We start from the raw sequence: 14,602 nt of genomic DNA on the forward strand, positions 1-14,602 counted from the left end.
AAGTTTGTCTCTGAAAACCAGCCAGGTCTCACTCAGCCGCATACCACAAGACGCCACCAGGGGGAGCTCTCGTAGCTTCTTGTTAGGTGCCAAAGAGTCGAGTACAACTTATATGAACAGACCTGAATCCTGCTCTGCCCTATCCTGTACCATCTTCACCATCTCTGATAATCACTTAAGCCCTGTGATAAGGAATTGCGCTGCCAAAGCAAAGGTACACAGAACTCGATGGTACATAACAGGAGGGGCTATTTCTTGGGAAGGGACATCACACTTGGAAAGACAGGGGGGTCAGTGAAAGTGGGGGAGGGCCACAGCGAGATGGAGTGTGGCAGTTACTGCCTCAAGTCTGGAACAATGGGCTCGAATATGTCAGATGATGAGGATGGCACAGGATAGGACAGGATTTTTAATAGGGTTGACGCGGCAACAAGTGGATCTAGTGATTGGACGTTAAACTCTGAGAAATACAAAACACAATATAAGTTGATTTCTAACCAGATACAGGACCCTTCTTGTCATGTAGAACGCAGCTCTGGTGGCTTAGTGCTGGAGATGCGCTACCAACAACACAGGCAGTGTGAATTCACCAGCTGCTCTGGGGGGAAAAGATTGGCAATGTCCCATGCGTTTTATTGCCCCAGGAAACTCGGTGGACCGTTTCCCCATTAATCGGGATTGGGCTGACAAACTACAGGTCCCAGCATAGTTTAAGGCCTGTAGCTATTAACAAAGCTTGTCATTGGTGCAGCAGTGCATCCTGGGAGATGACGTTTTCTGTATATTAAAACCCTACTTCTTGCCAGTTAGCAGTGCACCTTCCGAATTGGAACATGTCACCCCACCTGCACTAACACACGTCCGTCCACCTCAACAGACGCCCCCCACATCTGGCCCAGCCCTCTCGCCAAGCCACTCCTCCGGCTGACCTCTCGCGGTCACGTGGAGCTGCTCGCCACGCAAGTCTGGGTCCTTCGGCCAGCGGACGGGGTCCTCGCTCCCTTGAGCTGCTTCTACGCTGCCTGTTCGGGAGAGCATTCGGAGGGTCGGGTTTGGCATCTGTGTGGCGTGAGGTTCCCAGAGCAGCACACTGGTGCCTTGTTTCGGCACGCAGTGTGCAGGGAGCTGGGTCAGGCGGCTACCGGGGCACCCCATCCCTGGAAAGCGCCTCCGCGCTCGGGAGACGCCGGGACAGCCACGCTACCCTCACCCCCCCAGCAAGGTGCTAGAGTTGGGGGGCTGGTGAAGCGACTGTGGGAGACCGGTTGTTTTACAAGCACCTGGGCCACCGCGGCGGCCCTGGGAGCAGAGGTGGGACCGATGCAGGCAGCGGAGGTGCCTGCCCTGGGATCTGGGAATGAACTGGAGTGAAAGCATTGATTGGTAGTCCATAGAAAGGGACTGGTCCGCATGGGAGATACCTTGTATTTGCACCTTGGCTATGCAGTTATTTTGCAGGGCCGGGGGCCCTACTTGCTGAGTTCCTTCCTCACCTGCCAGCCACTTCGTAGCTTCTCTCGGTTTGAACGTAAGAATTTAGACTTCTTGCCTGCAGCTCTTTTGTTTGGCGTCCTTACTTGTTAACCTGCATCCTGTAGCTGCGACATAACCCTGTAAGCCTTAGATAGTCCATGTTAAAGTACCACTATCTAGAACCTCACCTGTCAACGTACTCGATTGAAACCCAGGTCCTGAGCTTGTGCTCCCTCCCGTTCATTGCCTGGGGGAATGGAGGTCCTCAAAAGCACAGGAGCCACTTTGTGTTCGGGCCATTTCCTGAAAAATAGAGCCAGAATCACCCAGAAGGCTTTAAAGGCCTTGAGATTGGATTAGGAAAGGGATAGGGAGAAAAATTAAGTGGCCGTCCCTCATCATCTATGCTTTATTCCCACCCAAACCTAGGTGGAGCGACCCCGTTACGCTCAAGATGAAAGGCTGGGGTTGGCTGGCCCTGCTTCTGGGGGCTCTGCTGGGAACTGGCTGGGCTCGGAGGAGCCAGGATCTACACTGTGGAGGTAAAGGCACAAGGAGAAGTGAGGGATGGATGATGAGGAACCTGGACCCTTGAGAGGACATGAGATTCTAGAACTGGAAGAAGGACTGGTCAGATGCCAGAGTTGAACCCTATCCCTCAGTCCTCTCTCCACTTTTTTCACATTCTCATCTCTTGGACCAGCTTGCAGGGCTCTGGTGGATGAACTGGAGTGGGAAATTGCCCAGGTAGATCCCAAGAAGACCATTCAGATGGGATCTTTCCGGATCAATCCAGATGGCAGCCAATCAGTGGTGGAGGTAATTGTTACTCTTCTTCCAAATAAAGTAGCTCACCCTGGCTTTGAAATAGAGTTAAACTAATTAGGAAAGGCCTGACTGACCCAGAAAGCTACCTGATCATGGTGTTTCCTCTGCCAGGTAGAGATCAGGCTCTGTCTTCCTTGGAAGAAGCTGGGATCTATTCCTTACTGTTTCCTGGTTCCAAACCTTAATACTTGGTTTCTGTTGTAGAAATTATTGGCAAGTAAGGAGCCCTCATCAGTTCCCTTCTCCATGTACTTAACCTATGCAACTCATCAGGTTTTTATTATGACAGTCATTTAGTTATGTCATTTTAAAAAGAAATAGCTTACTTTATAATTGAGAAATTTATTTTAGTTTGAAACACACCACACACACACACACACACACACACACACACACACACACACACAAGCTGTAGTTAATAAGCACTATAAGGAGGATTTGTAAAATGCTTTGATAGTTCCTATCCTCAGAGTCTGATGGAGCTCTAGTGCCCTAGTGTTAAGAAGCTGCACTACCAACTCAGAGGCACGGGGTTCGAATCACGAGCTATTCTGAAGGAGAAAGATGGCCAGTTTCCTCTCATATGATTTATGCCTCTGAAAACTTGCTTCAGGGTCAGCTATGGGTTGGATCTGACTCACCAGCATATAACAACAATCCTCAGAGTCTACACTGTCTCTAAGCTTTCTTATCGAAGACAGGTATTAGTTTTAATCTAACATGAATAACATTACCTAACATCCATAAATGCTAGGGGGATTCAGGGGAAAGAGCACAGGGTTGACTAAAAGAGATCTGGTGATCTATAATGCAGAGCTAATAAAGATGGATATATTACTTCTTAGTATAATGAGGTATAGTATGATCATATTTTCAAAGTACAACATAGCTAAACTATACCGTTTTTAATTAGGGAAGGCTTTTTAGAAAAGGTTAGTTGAGCTAGATTTGGAAGGAAAGTGAGGACATAAATTACTAACGTGTAATCAAGGTAGAAGATGATGATGACCTAAGGCTAAGGACATTTCTAGGTGCCTTATGCCCGCTCAGAGGCCCACCTCACAGAGCTGCTAGAAGAGGTATGTGACCGAATGAAAGAATATGGGGAACAGATTGATCCTTCCACTCACCGCAAGAACTATGTACGTGTAGTGAGCCGGAGTGGAGAATCCAGTGAGCTGGACCTACAGGGCATCCGAATTGATTCAGACATCAGTGGCACTCTCAAGTTTGCGGTGAGCTGTGGGAATGGGTAGCTGGTTTTGGGAGGTTGAGGTTGCCACGGTCCTTGTCCACCTCTCTGGAAGCTGAGTCAAGAGGTCTCTTCTGCTGCCCTTTCTCGCTTATTTTTCTCTTGAATTGACAGTGTGAGAGCATTGTGGAAGAATATGAGGATGAACTTATTGAATTCTTTTCCCGAGAGGCTGACAATGTTAAAGACAAACTTTGCAGTAAACGAACAGGTGAGTTACCCCAACTTTGCCCCCAGCATTCACAACCCTATAGAACCTAGTCCATGCTCTAGCTCCTTAGAAGTCAAATATTAGCTCAAGAGTTGGCATCAGGACATGGGCTCTCTATTCTTTTTCTGTCAGATTTCATAATTTGTGGTTCCATGACCTAAACTATAATTGAGAAGGTGTGGTGGGGATATCCTGTTATTTGTAAAAATATGCCCTGAAAAATGGTGGTTGGTGTGCCAGGTGATCTGGGGTATTCTTTTGATAGTGACATATTATCAGAATGAGAGTGACATTCTCTTTCAAATTGTTATGTGCTGTTTTCAGATTTATGCGACCATGCCCTGCACATATCTCATGATGAGTTATGAATCACTGGAGCAACCTAGATGGACAGGCTTGATGGATCACCCCCAGGAGGGGAAGAGGGTGGCAATGCCTTTTATATTATGTTTTTACTGAAATGAACTGGAAAAATAAGGAACTAAAAGTATAAACTGTCTTGTCTTTCATGTCCAAATTGATACATTATTAGGCTTGAAGATAGGGGATTCCAGACAGGGGAGGGAAGGAAGCTTATCAAGGTTGGTATAGAACAAAAGCAGGAGCTTTAATTCTTCTATCTTCTCAGATTCCCACTCCATTAATTAACTGGATAAGCAATTATTCAGTGCCTATTTAATACAGTATACTTAGTGTCTGAATAAGAGGAATGTCTGAATAAAGATGCATAATTGTAATAACAGGAGTCTAGAAAGTCCCTGTGCTCATGCCAATAAACATAAAGTAAGGGCTTGATCTTGAAGAATTAATGGGCATGCATTATTCTTCCCTTCCTACCCTTGCAGATGTAGGGAACAGCAAGAGCAGAGACAGGAAGGGGAAAATGGATGTGACCAACTCAGCTGGAAAGTAGGGGCTTTGTCGGATAGGGAAAGATGAGGTAAGGAATGTTATTTCACGACAGGCCTTGCTTGCTGGCCTAAGCTTTTCAATTTGATGCCAATGGTAAGAATAAAATTTGTCTTTCATATCTTTATCAGTAGCCCACTGTCAATCTGGATTATAATTCTATTCCCACTTTTTGTGTGTAGAGAACCTGTACTGCTACATAGGACTGAAAATCTAAAGGATACCTTCTTTTGGGAGTTCTTAACACCCTGATTGATGCCAAGGTATGGCTTGAGGGTTTAGACTATTATATCTCTGCCCAAGAATACCTCTGGAAGAAAACAACTGAAAAAAATACTTCAAAGACTTAAAATTACAGTGCTGAATTTTAGAATATAAAGGGACCTGAAAGGTCATCTAATTCCCCTTTGCCCATTTTACAGAGGAAGAAACAGGCTGAGAGAAACCATGGACCCTAACATTTTGTACTTAGTGCCCAAACTGGATTTATAAGACAACTTTCCCAAGTCCTAGTCTTATCTGTTATACTATAGAGTACCTTCTCCTTTTATTCCTCTTAATAATACCTTGATGATAATAAATGACTATATTCAACAAAGCCTTCTTGTATTACAAATCCCTAAGAAATCCAGACTATTACCTAGCTCAGAGCAAGCACAGATTTGTAGATCTCACAGCAACCCCTAAGAAGTGCTGCATCATATTAAATCAGTTTTCCAGACTGGCTATTAAAATTTTCCTTTTATGATGCACGTGAGTAATGTTCATACTCTTCATACCTTTTTGAGTATATCTAGGCATATCTCTCTTGCATTCTTGGCATTAAAACACTTCCTTTTCAATCAGAAGCTTATCAAAAGTGTAAATTAACTTTTATAGGAAACTTGAGGCAGTTTATTGGAATGCTAATTATTTATAGATTTAAATGATATTGCAAATAATCAGTTCATTGATAACACATTATTTTTCCTCATCTACTTTCTAAACAACATGCCTCCAGAAACTATGAATTTTTATAAATGTCGATAGTTGTAGGGGGGCTTCAGGCCTTTTGTTCATAGGGTTGCTATGAGTCATGCTTGACTCAAAGGCAATCAACAACAACAACAACAGTTTGTCAGGGTACAGCTATTAAGTCTCCAGCTTTGCTTTTACAATCTTTGTCACAGATATACCTGAGTGCGTCTTCCATAAGAAAGGGTGGAAATTTTCTCCAAGGACATGAGCCTCAAAAGGTCAGGAAGATACACTTTGTGCATCTCTTAATCCATATCACAGGTTCCCATAAGGATTCCTCTATGAGGTCTCCAAATCCTTCGGGAAGCTCATGATATTATAAATCACTCTAGCTCAGTGTTTATGTTTAGATAACCTTGCAAATTTGGTTACACTTTAAGCTAGATGTTTCCTAAATCAGTTTATCCTTAAAGTATAAACATTCTCAAGGATAGTATTAAATGAGATCCAAATTTAACTAGGAAAATGTATTTTGTGTCAATCTAGTCCTTTAAAAAGAAACTTTAGAGGATTTTTTACTGTTTAAAAAAAAGATTAACAGATTAAATAAAAAGAATTCACAGCATGGGTAAAATTCTTTTTAATATAAGACAAATATTAATTACAATTCTGTCTTATATTGAATTCCCATATAACAAGTGCATACACGTTCTCATTTAATCTCAATAAATAGTCATTATTTTCAGTCTCTGGATGCCAAAAATAGTTAAGCATTTGGCTATTAGCCAAAATATTGGTAGTTCAAATATGTCCAGAAACACTTCAGAAGACAAGCCTGGCTATCTGCTTCCAAAAGGTTATATCCTTGCAAATCCTAGAAAATGGTTTTTGTTGCAGACCAAGGGTCCCAAAGAATGAAATAATTTTATAATTATTAATAATGAGACAGACTACCAGGAATGATACAGAACAGAGAGTGTGAAAAACAGGGGGCCAACAGTTCCCATGACTGAAGGCCCCAAGCCATGCTTCTCAGAGTAAAAATCATAAGGAAGTACAAAACAAAACAAAGGATAATGGTGAAGTCTTTTACCGATAAGGCCAAGTTGATACAAACTAAGAACAATGTTAACTCTTAGGGAACACCTTAGTGCCACAAGGTGACCTTCAGCTTGTATTAAGCCTCCCTCATTTCCTGATATAGCATTTGGTCTACTATTAGTAAATTTGATATTCGGCTTCCCTCAGGTTCTGTTCTGTCAGAATCAGAATGGGTTAACAACATTCCTATTTTACAAATTAACCTAAGCTCAAAAAGAGAACTATGATTTCAGCCTCAATGATCTTCCTATTCCCAGGGTAGTAGTCTTTCTGCTACACTTTACTTGTAGTGGAGTATCCACGTAATCACCTATGGCTGTATGAACTACACCCAACTTTGAAGACATGCCCTCAATTCTAGTATTTTGAAGTGAAAAATTCTATCCTCTCCAACTATGTTTCTAGAGTAGTCATTCCTTTTAAGAAGTCCATTCTAGCAGTGAATGAATGGAAATCCAAAATCTCTGTAAATGCTCATTAAAATTATTAAAAAAAAAAAGACATCCCTGGGGGGGGGTGGCGGGCAGGAAAGATGTCCATTCTATCCCTCTGGTCATTTTAAGGGCCAATCGTGTTTCAGGTAGGAAATATACAAAGGTTTTATGGGTGAGTAAGACCCATAAAACACAGCCAGACTACTCTTTTAAAAAAAATGGCAAGACTTTATCTTAGATACTTTGGATATGTTATCAGGAGGCACTTATCCTGGAGAATGGCATCATGATTGGTAAAGTGATCCATGATCTATAAAAAAGAGTAAGATTAAATAGAACGGATTAGCACAAGCAACAGTGAGCTCAAACACAGAAACAGGTGTGAGGATGTGTTTCATTCTGTCTTACATAGGGTTGCTATGAGTCAGAACAGTGAGAACCAACATAAGGAACCAAACAAGAAGACTAGTTCCTTATCTTTTTTAAAATCTTTATTTATTTATTTATTTATTTAGTGTGAGTGTGTGTGTGTGTGTGTGTGTGTGTGTGTGTGTGTGTACCGTCAAATTGGATCAGACTGGTACAGGAGGCGATTGTTCCTCCTTCTTCAGCAGAGCATCTGGTGGATTTGAACCACGCACGCACCTCTGGAATTGTAGTGCAGTTTCCTGCCACTAGGCCACCAGAGCTCGCCGTAGTTCCTTATCTTTTAAAATATCTTTAAATATGTTGCTGTTCAGTGCTTTTGACTTAACTACGACTCAGAGCAACCCCAGTGAACAACAGATTGGAACTTTGCCCTATCCTGTACTATCCTCACGATCTCCAGCATGCTCAAACCCACTGTTACAGTCACTGTGTCAATCCATCTGTTGAGGGCCTAGCAACTTTAAATATATTAAGTTGTTACCCCCAGAAAACAATGACTCAAAAGCCCCTTTCTAGAGTTGCAGCTGACAAGTCACAGTTCATCACCTTATATAAAAAATACAGCTTGGTAAGTAGTTAAGATTTAGTCTTTGAGGAGCTCTGGTGGCCTAGTGGCAAGAAACTAAGCTGCAATCCCGAAGATGTGTGGTTCTAATACACCAGATGCTCTGCTGGAGGAGGAGCAGTCTCTTCCTGTGCCAGTTGGATCCAATTCAAGGCACACAAAAAAGAGATTAGTCTTTGAATTGACACAGCCTTTGAGCCTATATTTGATAATGCCAACTATGAGCTATATGTACCTTGGTTTCTTTCCTCTTTTTAAAGTAAAGACTCTATTATCACCTACATCCCTTAGAACTTTTGTGACTATTAATAAATTAATCCATATAGCACATTTAAGTATTATGTGCAAATAGCAAGTACTAAATTAATTCTAGCTATTAAATATAAGCATTTGGGTTACTGGTATGGACAGTTGGGCTGTGCTGCTAACCCAAAGGCTACACGTCTCTGGCACCTCAAATCTACCAGTAGCTTCCCAAGAAAAAGATAATCTCCTCTGAAGAGATTTACACACAGCCCCAGACCCCCAGCCATGAGTAGGTTCAGACTTGGATATTGCATTCCCCTACTTATCTCTGGCCTGCCACAAGGGGGTACCAATGCCCCTGTTCATGTTAAAGTGATTCTTCCAAGGTCAAGATGACCTCAGTACTTGACATTTTCCCCTGGCCTCTTCCAGTTCTGAGGCACTTACTTGTATTTGAACTTATAGCTCATTTGACTGCTTTGCCCACGGCAATCTTTCAATCTTCCTCCCTTCATTTTCTCCATACTTTTCCATGTCCCATCAATATTCAGAAAGAGATTCCAAGCTAGTTTCTAGAAGATCTCAATCAATTTCTTTGGTCACTGGGCTTTCTAATTGGCCAACTTCAAGAAAGGCCATAAAATATTATAATGTTAGGCTTTGGGTCACTGTGTCAAGATACTTAGAACCTTGCTTTTCCCCACATTCTCTTGAATGACTTCTTGATGCTGTTGTATGCCATGGAGTCAAGTATGACTCATAGCGACTCTGCACAACAGATCCGAATCCTGCCCTATTCCATACCTCCTCATCATCTCTGATTCACTTGAGCGCATTGCTGTCCAAATACAAGTAAGTGCCTCAGAACTGGAAGAGGCCAGGGGGAAATGTCAAGTACTGAGGTCATCTTGACCTTGGAAGGATCACTTTAAAATGAACAGGAGCATTGGTGCCCCCTTGTGGCAGGCCAGAGACAAGTAGGCGAATGCAATATCCAAGTCTGAACCTACTCATGGCTGGGGGTCTGAGGCTGTTGTGTAAATCTCTTCGGAGGAGATTGTCGTTTTCTGTCAATGCATGTCGTTGAGGGTCTTCCTCTCTTTGGCTGATCCTCTACCCTTCCCAGCATGTTGCCCCTTCTAGCCACATGTCAGAAGTATGTAAGCGAAAGCTTAGTCACCCTTGCCTCTAAGGAGCACTCTGGCTGCCAAAAACAGGAAGGACCTTCAACAAGGTAGACCCTGTGACAACATTTGGCACAAGTACAGCTGTGATTACAAGGAGTCAACAAGATAGACCAACACAATAAATGCAGTATTTGGCTCAAACACAGTGGTGATTATAAGGATAGACCATGGCCAGGCAGTGTTTTATTCTATTGTATAGAGGGTCAGTATAAATTAGAGCAATCTCAGTAGCACCAAGCAACAACAACATAGGCCACCCAATAACTGTCATTTTGGTAGCCTCATGCTGATGATGCCACCTGTCGCTTGGGGCAAAGAAGTTCAGTCCTCTGATCTGTTGGGTAGTCTCTGTAGATAATTAACCAGAGGGAAGATGCCAGGTCAGACTAGTCTAGGGTTACAGAGGAATTCCTTTGTGAGATGCTAAATTGGGAGCAAATGCTGATCAATAGCTCTTTGAAGTCACCGACAGGGTAGCTGAGGTCAGTTTTTCCTCTGAGCGTTGCTTGGGTTCTTTTTATAGAGTGCTTTCCTGAAACCCCCTGCCTGCCTCATCTGATTCCCAAGCCAAAGATGCATTGGTTGGTAAGCATGAGACTGTTTATTAGAAAGCGTGGGAAGATAAAATGGAAGGAGTTTCCCACCCACCCCCATCTAAGTTATAAACTAGGTTGGAATTAATGCAATCAGAGTATCTGTTAGAAAATGAGGATAATGAGAAGTCATCATGGTTGGTAGACGATTGTTGAAAAAGAGGATGACCCTTAACAAAATGTATTGACATTGTGACTGCAAAAAATGGGCTCAAGCATAGCAGTAATTAAAGGATGATCGAGGACCCCCTTTGTTCTATTGCTGAGTTAGAGCCAATTTTATAGCACTTACCCACAATATATAAACTAAGTGTTAAAACTTATGTGGGTACTGTGACCTCTGAACCTTATGTAAGGAAATAAAGAGACTGTTCACTTGAGGCCTGGAATTTATAGATAGATAAGGTTTTCTGGTCCTTGAGTCAAGGACAATGATGGCTATAGGGAGGTGGCAATGTCCTAACATCTTGTTCAGCCAAAGGGATTAGTCACTCTAGTGCCATAGGTCATTCAGTGGTCTCTGGAGAGCACAGGATAAGAAAAGTTATGCCAAAAAAAAAGAAGAAAGGTGGGGGGGGAGCACATACCATAGCCAAGTAGGAGAAGGAGCCCAAAGGGCTTTTGAAAGTAATGGAACAAAGAAAGGGTACTTCAGTGCCTCATTTTGAATATGGATTAATCTGCAGCTCCGGACCTTGTACACGAGGTGATCTGTCTACATACGGTGTGTAACTGGAGGCCTTCATGTTAAGGGGGCACTTTAAAGACTTCGATTTCCTGGTACTAAACACAGAACCCTTAGAAAGCATTGGGTATTCAGTTCTCACACATTGGGATCTGTTAGTTTCTCTAATACCATGGCCTCTGCTGACCTCCAGTGATCTGTATTAGGCAGCTAACTGGTATCACTGCTTTTGGTCCATATGTCAGCTCCATATGCATGGAGTCATTAACTACATTTTTCAAGATACCATGTCAAGGGAGTAAAAGGGACAGGCAGTGATATATTAAGGGAGTGACTTCCATTAACCTTCAGTGACTGAGGTAGATAGGATTTTACTCTAATATATACCTTAAAATTAACCTTAAAAAAAAAAAATTAACCTTAAATATACTAAGGGGAAAAGCCGAAGAAAGTTAACTGAGTTCTCAGGCACTTACTTAGCCACCTACACGATCTCCTGCCTCCACTCCTTACTCTTACTAGCCGAATCGGGCACTCCAATCCTCCTCTCCATAACCGCTGACACCGGCTCAGGCCCCGCCCCACCTGCACACTGAACCAATGATCTTGAGATGGGCGGGATCCAGCACGGTGCAATAGGCGGGGCCTCGCTGAGGACCCCAGGCTGGGCGCCGCCGCCGGTTTATCTACCCTTTCCCTCAGCCGCCTCCTTTCAACCTTGTCCACCCGTCCGGCGCGGCCTCTGGTGTAGCGGCGGCGGCTCCCATTTGTGCCTCAGCTCTCTCCCCTCCCTCCCTACCCGTCAGATCCTCGCGTGCGCCTGACATGGCTTTACTCACTGCGGCAGCCCGGCTCTTTGGAGCCAAGGTGAGCAACTAAGGGAGAGCGCCGTCCTAGGGTGGGGCTGAAGCGGCCGCGAGGCCCTCGCGCTCCGGGGTCTCCCTCCCCCATTCCTACGCACCCCAGCGCGCCTTAAAGGAGCAGAGCGTTTGGCAGACAACCAGCCCTAGCGGAGCTCTGGGGGCCATGTGCTGCCTTGGCCTTCCTCCTTCTGGGTGCTGTCCACTTCTGGCATGTGGTTCACCTCTGACATGTCCGAGACGAGTGGGGAGGCTGGACCCTCTTGTCACCCTGCATGGCTAGGGTAGAAGAGGGTGGGGATGCACGGCCCACGAAAAAGGCACCAAGACCAGAGATGCCAGTAAAAAGAAAAAGGGAGGGGGAGGTGTATATTCTATTAGAATTGGACAGAGACCCTGATTGGAGGAGGGGGCGGGGGGGGGCAGGAATGAACAGAGGTGGTCACTTTGTCCTTGGGTGAGAGTTGGAGAGGTGTCTAATTCAGCTTCTTTGTAGAGAGGGGCTTGTCCATTTTGGAACTCCCACCAGTTTACTTTTTCTCCAGCCACCATTATTTAAACCTTTAGTGATCAAACCACAGTAAGTTCTGCTAGACGGATGAAAATCTCATTTGCCCTTGAGCCTCTTGGACTATTAAGGAACTTGGGTGGAGTGGAATATTAATTGTCAAACGATGATCACATGTGATTAGCCAAGGCTTCAGACAGAAACTGGAGGCCGGTAAGTGAAGATAGTAGGAGATAGTGTAGCCAAGGTTACAGGACTAGTCTTAAAACTTCCCTTACCCAGGTTTTGCTGCAGCTACTATGTCTACTGTAAACCAGGAGAATTTCCTCTCATTTTTTGAGATGCTTTAATTGACATTAGTTCCCTTTTCGATAGTAAGAATATTGTTCTGAGTACTTATTGTTCTCAAGTTACCAGGATTATTAGCTCTAACTTGATCCATTAAAGAGAAAAACTGCTCTGCTGTGTGAGTTAACAGCCCTCTAACCCAAGCAGGGATGACCTTGACTGCTACAAAGAATTTTTCTTCTGCAGATTAAAGCTGCCAACACCAGAGGCAAACAAAGGGTTTTAAACTGTTTTTAGCATGCTATGTGTTATCTTGCATGATTGAGAAAAAGGGGAAATCTCTAGTTTATCTTTGGCACCCCAAAGTGAGGCTGGTCATTTGGGAGATACTTGTCTTACTTGGCTGTTGGTTCTCTGGCTGCCAGGGAGCAGGGAAAGGAAGCCTCTTGGGACATGAAGCAAGTTCTAGATAGTGTTTTGGCAGAATAGGGGGCACTATAATTAGCTCATTCCAGTGCTGTTAACCCTACAGTGAGTTTGAAAAAGCCCCGAGAATTTACCTTTTGAATTTATTTTTTTCTTTTAAGACACTAGAAAAGCCCAGAAAGCATTTGGGATGACAAGGATACAGAATCTTGCTATCATTATTGTTTCATTTACTTCATTCTTAAGCGATAGAGCCCAGAAACTTATAAATTAGAAGCAATGGTGGATTTCTTAGTAAGCAATATAAGCATGAACTTATTTGTGTCTATTTCCTATTCTGTAGAGAACAGTGTCATATGTAAGCCCTTGTGTGCCTTGCTTATTGGCTGAACTATCTCTCTTGGGGATCATAAATTGAAAAGGGGCTTTGATTGAGTAGGAAGGTGCTATGGGGTTGGGAGAAAGAAAGAAGCCAGCCATACCTAGAAGCAGAATCTTTCCTGTGATGAAAAAAACATAAAATTACTCATTATAGGTTAGTAAGCAAACACAAATAAACCTATACTTACTGTGTTTATTGGGTGATCCAAAAGTGAAGCCTTTAGAAAACATTTGACCCTAAAAACGTAACAAAGCCCCACAAACTCAGAAGTGGAAATTTCCTGAAAACTGAGCAATATGGCTAGGATACCAATAGGCTTTATAGCATTTTTTAGTTTTCCAGATTAGGATGCTGATTGTTAGTTGAGTTTACATTCACTATTAAAAATACCTGGCAGTACAATGGGTTAAAATTTACAGCCCAGGAGACCTTATGGAACAAATCTACACTATCCTGTAGGAACTCTGTGAATTGGAATCAACATGATGACGGTAGGTAGTGGGTTAAGGCACAGTATCTTTCTGGCCTACGAGAACTAATCCATACTGTTTAGATTACATACAGGTGTTGTTAAGTGTCCTTGAGTCAAATACAACTCACAGTGACTGTGAGCAACATATCTGAACCCTGCCCTATGTTGTGCCATTTTCATCATCTCTGAAAGAAAAGCCATTGCTGCAGTCACTGTCAATACATCTGCTTGAGGGTCTTCCTCTTTTTCATTAATCCACCACCTCTCCAAGCATAATGTCACTCTCTCCTAGCAACTTGCCTAAAGTATGTTAGATGAAGCTTTGTCATCCTTGCCTCCAAGAACAGATACAGTTTTACTTTTCTGAGAAGTATTCTTTGTTTGGGTGCTGTTGGGATTTTTTTGTTTTGTTTTGGGGTTTTGTTTGGGTTTTTTGTTTTAAGAAACCTTTCTGGAAAACAAAAATGCTAGCCATTGTTCTAGTGTTCTAACTTTCTTGATGGTGAACATCTGAGTTGGCTAAACTAATTCAGAGCCTTGTTTATTTGAACTGTTGACTAAATAGTGATCTTTTTTTTTTTAAATTTTTATTTTATTATTTTTGTGTGAGTATACCGTCAAATCAGATCTGACTGGTACAGGAGGAAATTGTCCCTCCTTCCCCGGCAGAGCATCTGGTGGATTCAAACCATGTGCCTCTGGGATTGTAGTTGCAGCTCCTTGCCACTAGGCCACCAGAGCTCCCCTAAATAGTGATCTTAATATTGGCTATGATATTAAATAGAGTAACCCTAGG

The 14,602-nt window shown here is 43.0% G+C and overlaps 2 protein-coding genes across 2 annotated transcripts in view; both read left to right on the forward strand.

The window, feature by feature from the left end:
• The first annotated feature begins 1,908 nt into the window (after positions 1 to 1,908).
• Positions 1,909 to 4,254, forward strand: CNPY2 (canopy FGF signaling regulator 2). The gene is made up of 5 exons (XM_006897628.1): positions 1,909 to 2,015; positions 2,177 to 2,292; positions 3,333 to 3,536; positions 3,668 to 3,764; positions 4,089 to 4,254. Exons 1-5 carry the CDS (start codon positions 1,928 to 1,930, stop codon positions 4,130 to 4,132), a joined length of 549 nt encoding a protein of 182 aa, XP_006897690.1. The 5' UTR covers positions 1,909 to 1,927; the 3' UTR covers positions 4,133 to 4,254.
• A 7,441-nt stretch (positions 4,255 to 11,695) lies between these two features.
• CS (citrate synthase) overlaps positions 11,696 to 14,602 on the forward strand; it is a 32,882-nt gene continuing 29,975 nt past the window's right edge. The window contains exon 1 of the mRNA XM_006897682.1: positions 11,696 to 11,737. Coding sequence (XP_006897744.1) covers positions 11,696 to 11,737 — 42 coding nt within the window. The remainder of the gene's footprint in view (positions 11,738 to 14,602) is intronic.

Source organism: Elephantulus edwardii, unplaced genomic scaffold (assembly GCF_000299155.1).
Source record: "Elephantulus edwardii isolate Elephantulus edwardi_28Jun2011 unplaced genomic scaffold, EleEdw1.0 scaffold00212, whole genome shotgun sequence".
In the NCBI taxonomy this organism is placed as follows: domain Eukaryota; kingdom Metazoa; phylum Chordata; class Mammalia; order Macroscelidea; family Macroscelididae; genus Elephantulus; species Elephantulus edwardii.

Excerpts from the sequence above, each read along its gene's own strand:
- CNPY2 (XM_006897628.1), top strand. The coding sequence starts at position 1,928 with ATGAAAGGCTGGGGTTGGCTGGCCCTGCTTCTGGGGGCTCTGCTGGGA. Across the intron at positions 2,016-2,176 it reads CCAGGATCTACACTGTGGAG|CTTGCAGGGCTCTGGTGGAT; the intron begins GTAAAGGCACAA and ends CTCTTGGACCAG. Across the intron at positions 2,293-3,332 it reads GCAGCCAATCAGTGGTGGAG|GTGCCTTATGCCCGCTCAGA; the intron begins GTAATTGTTACT and ends GGACATTTCTAG.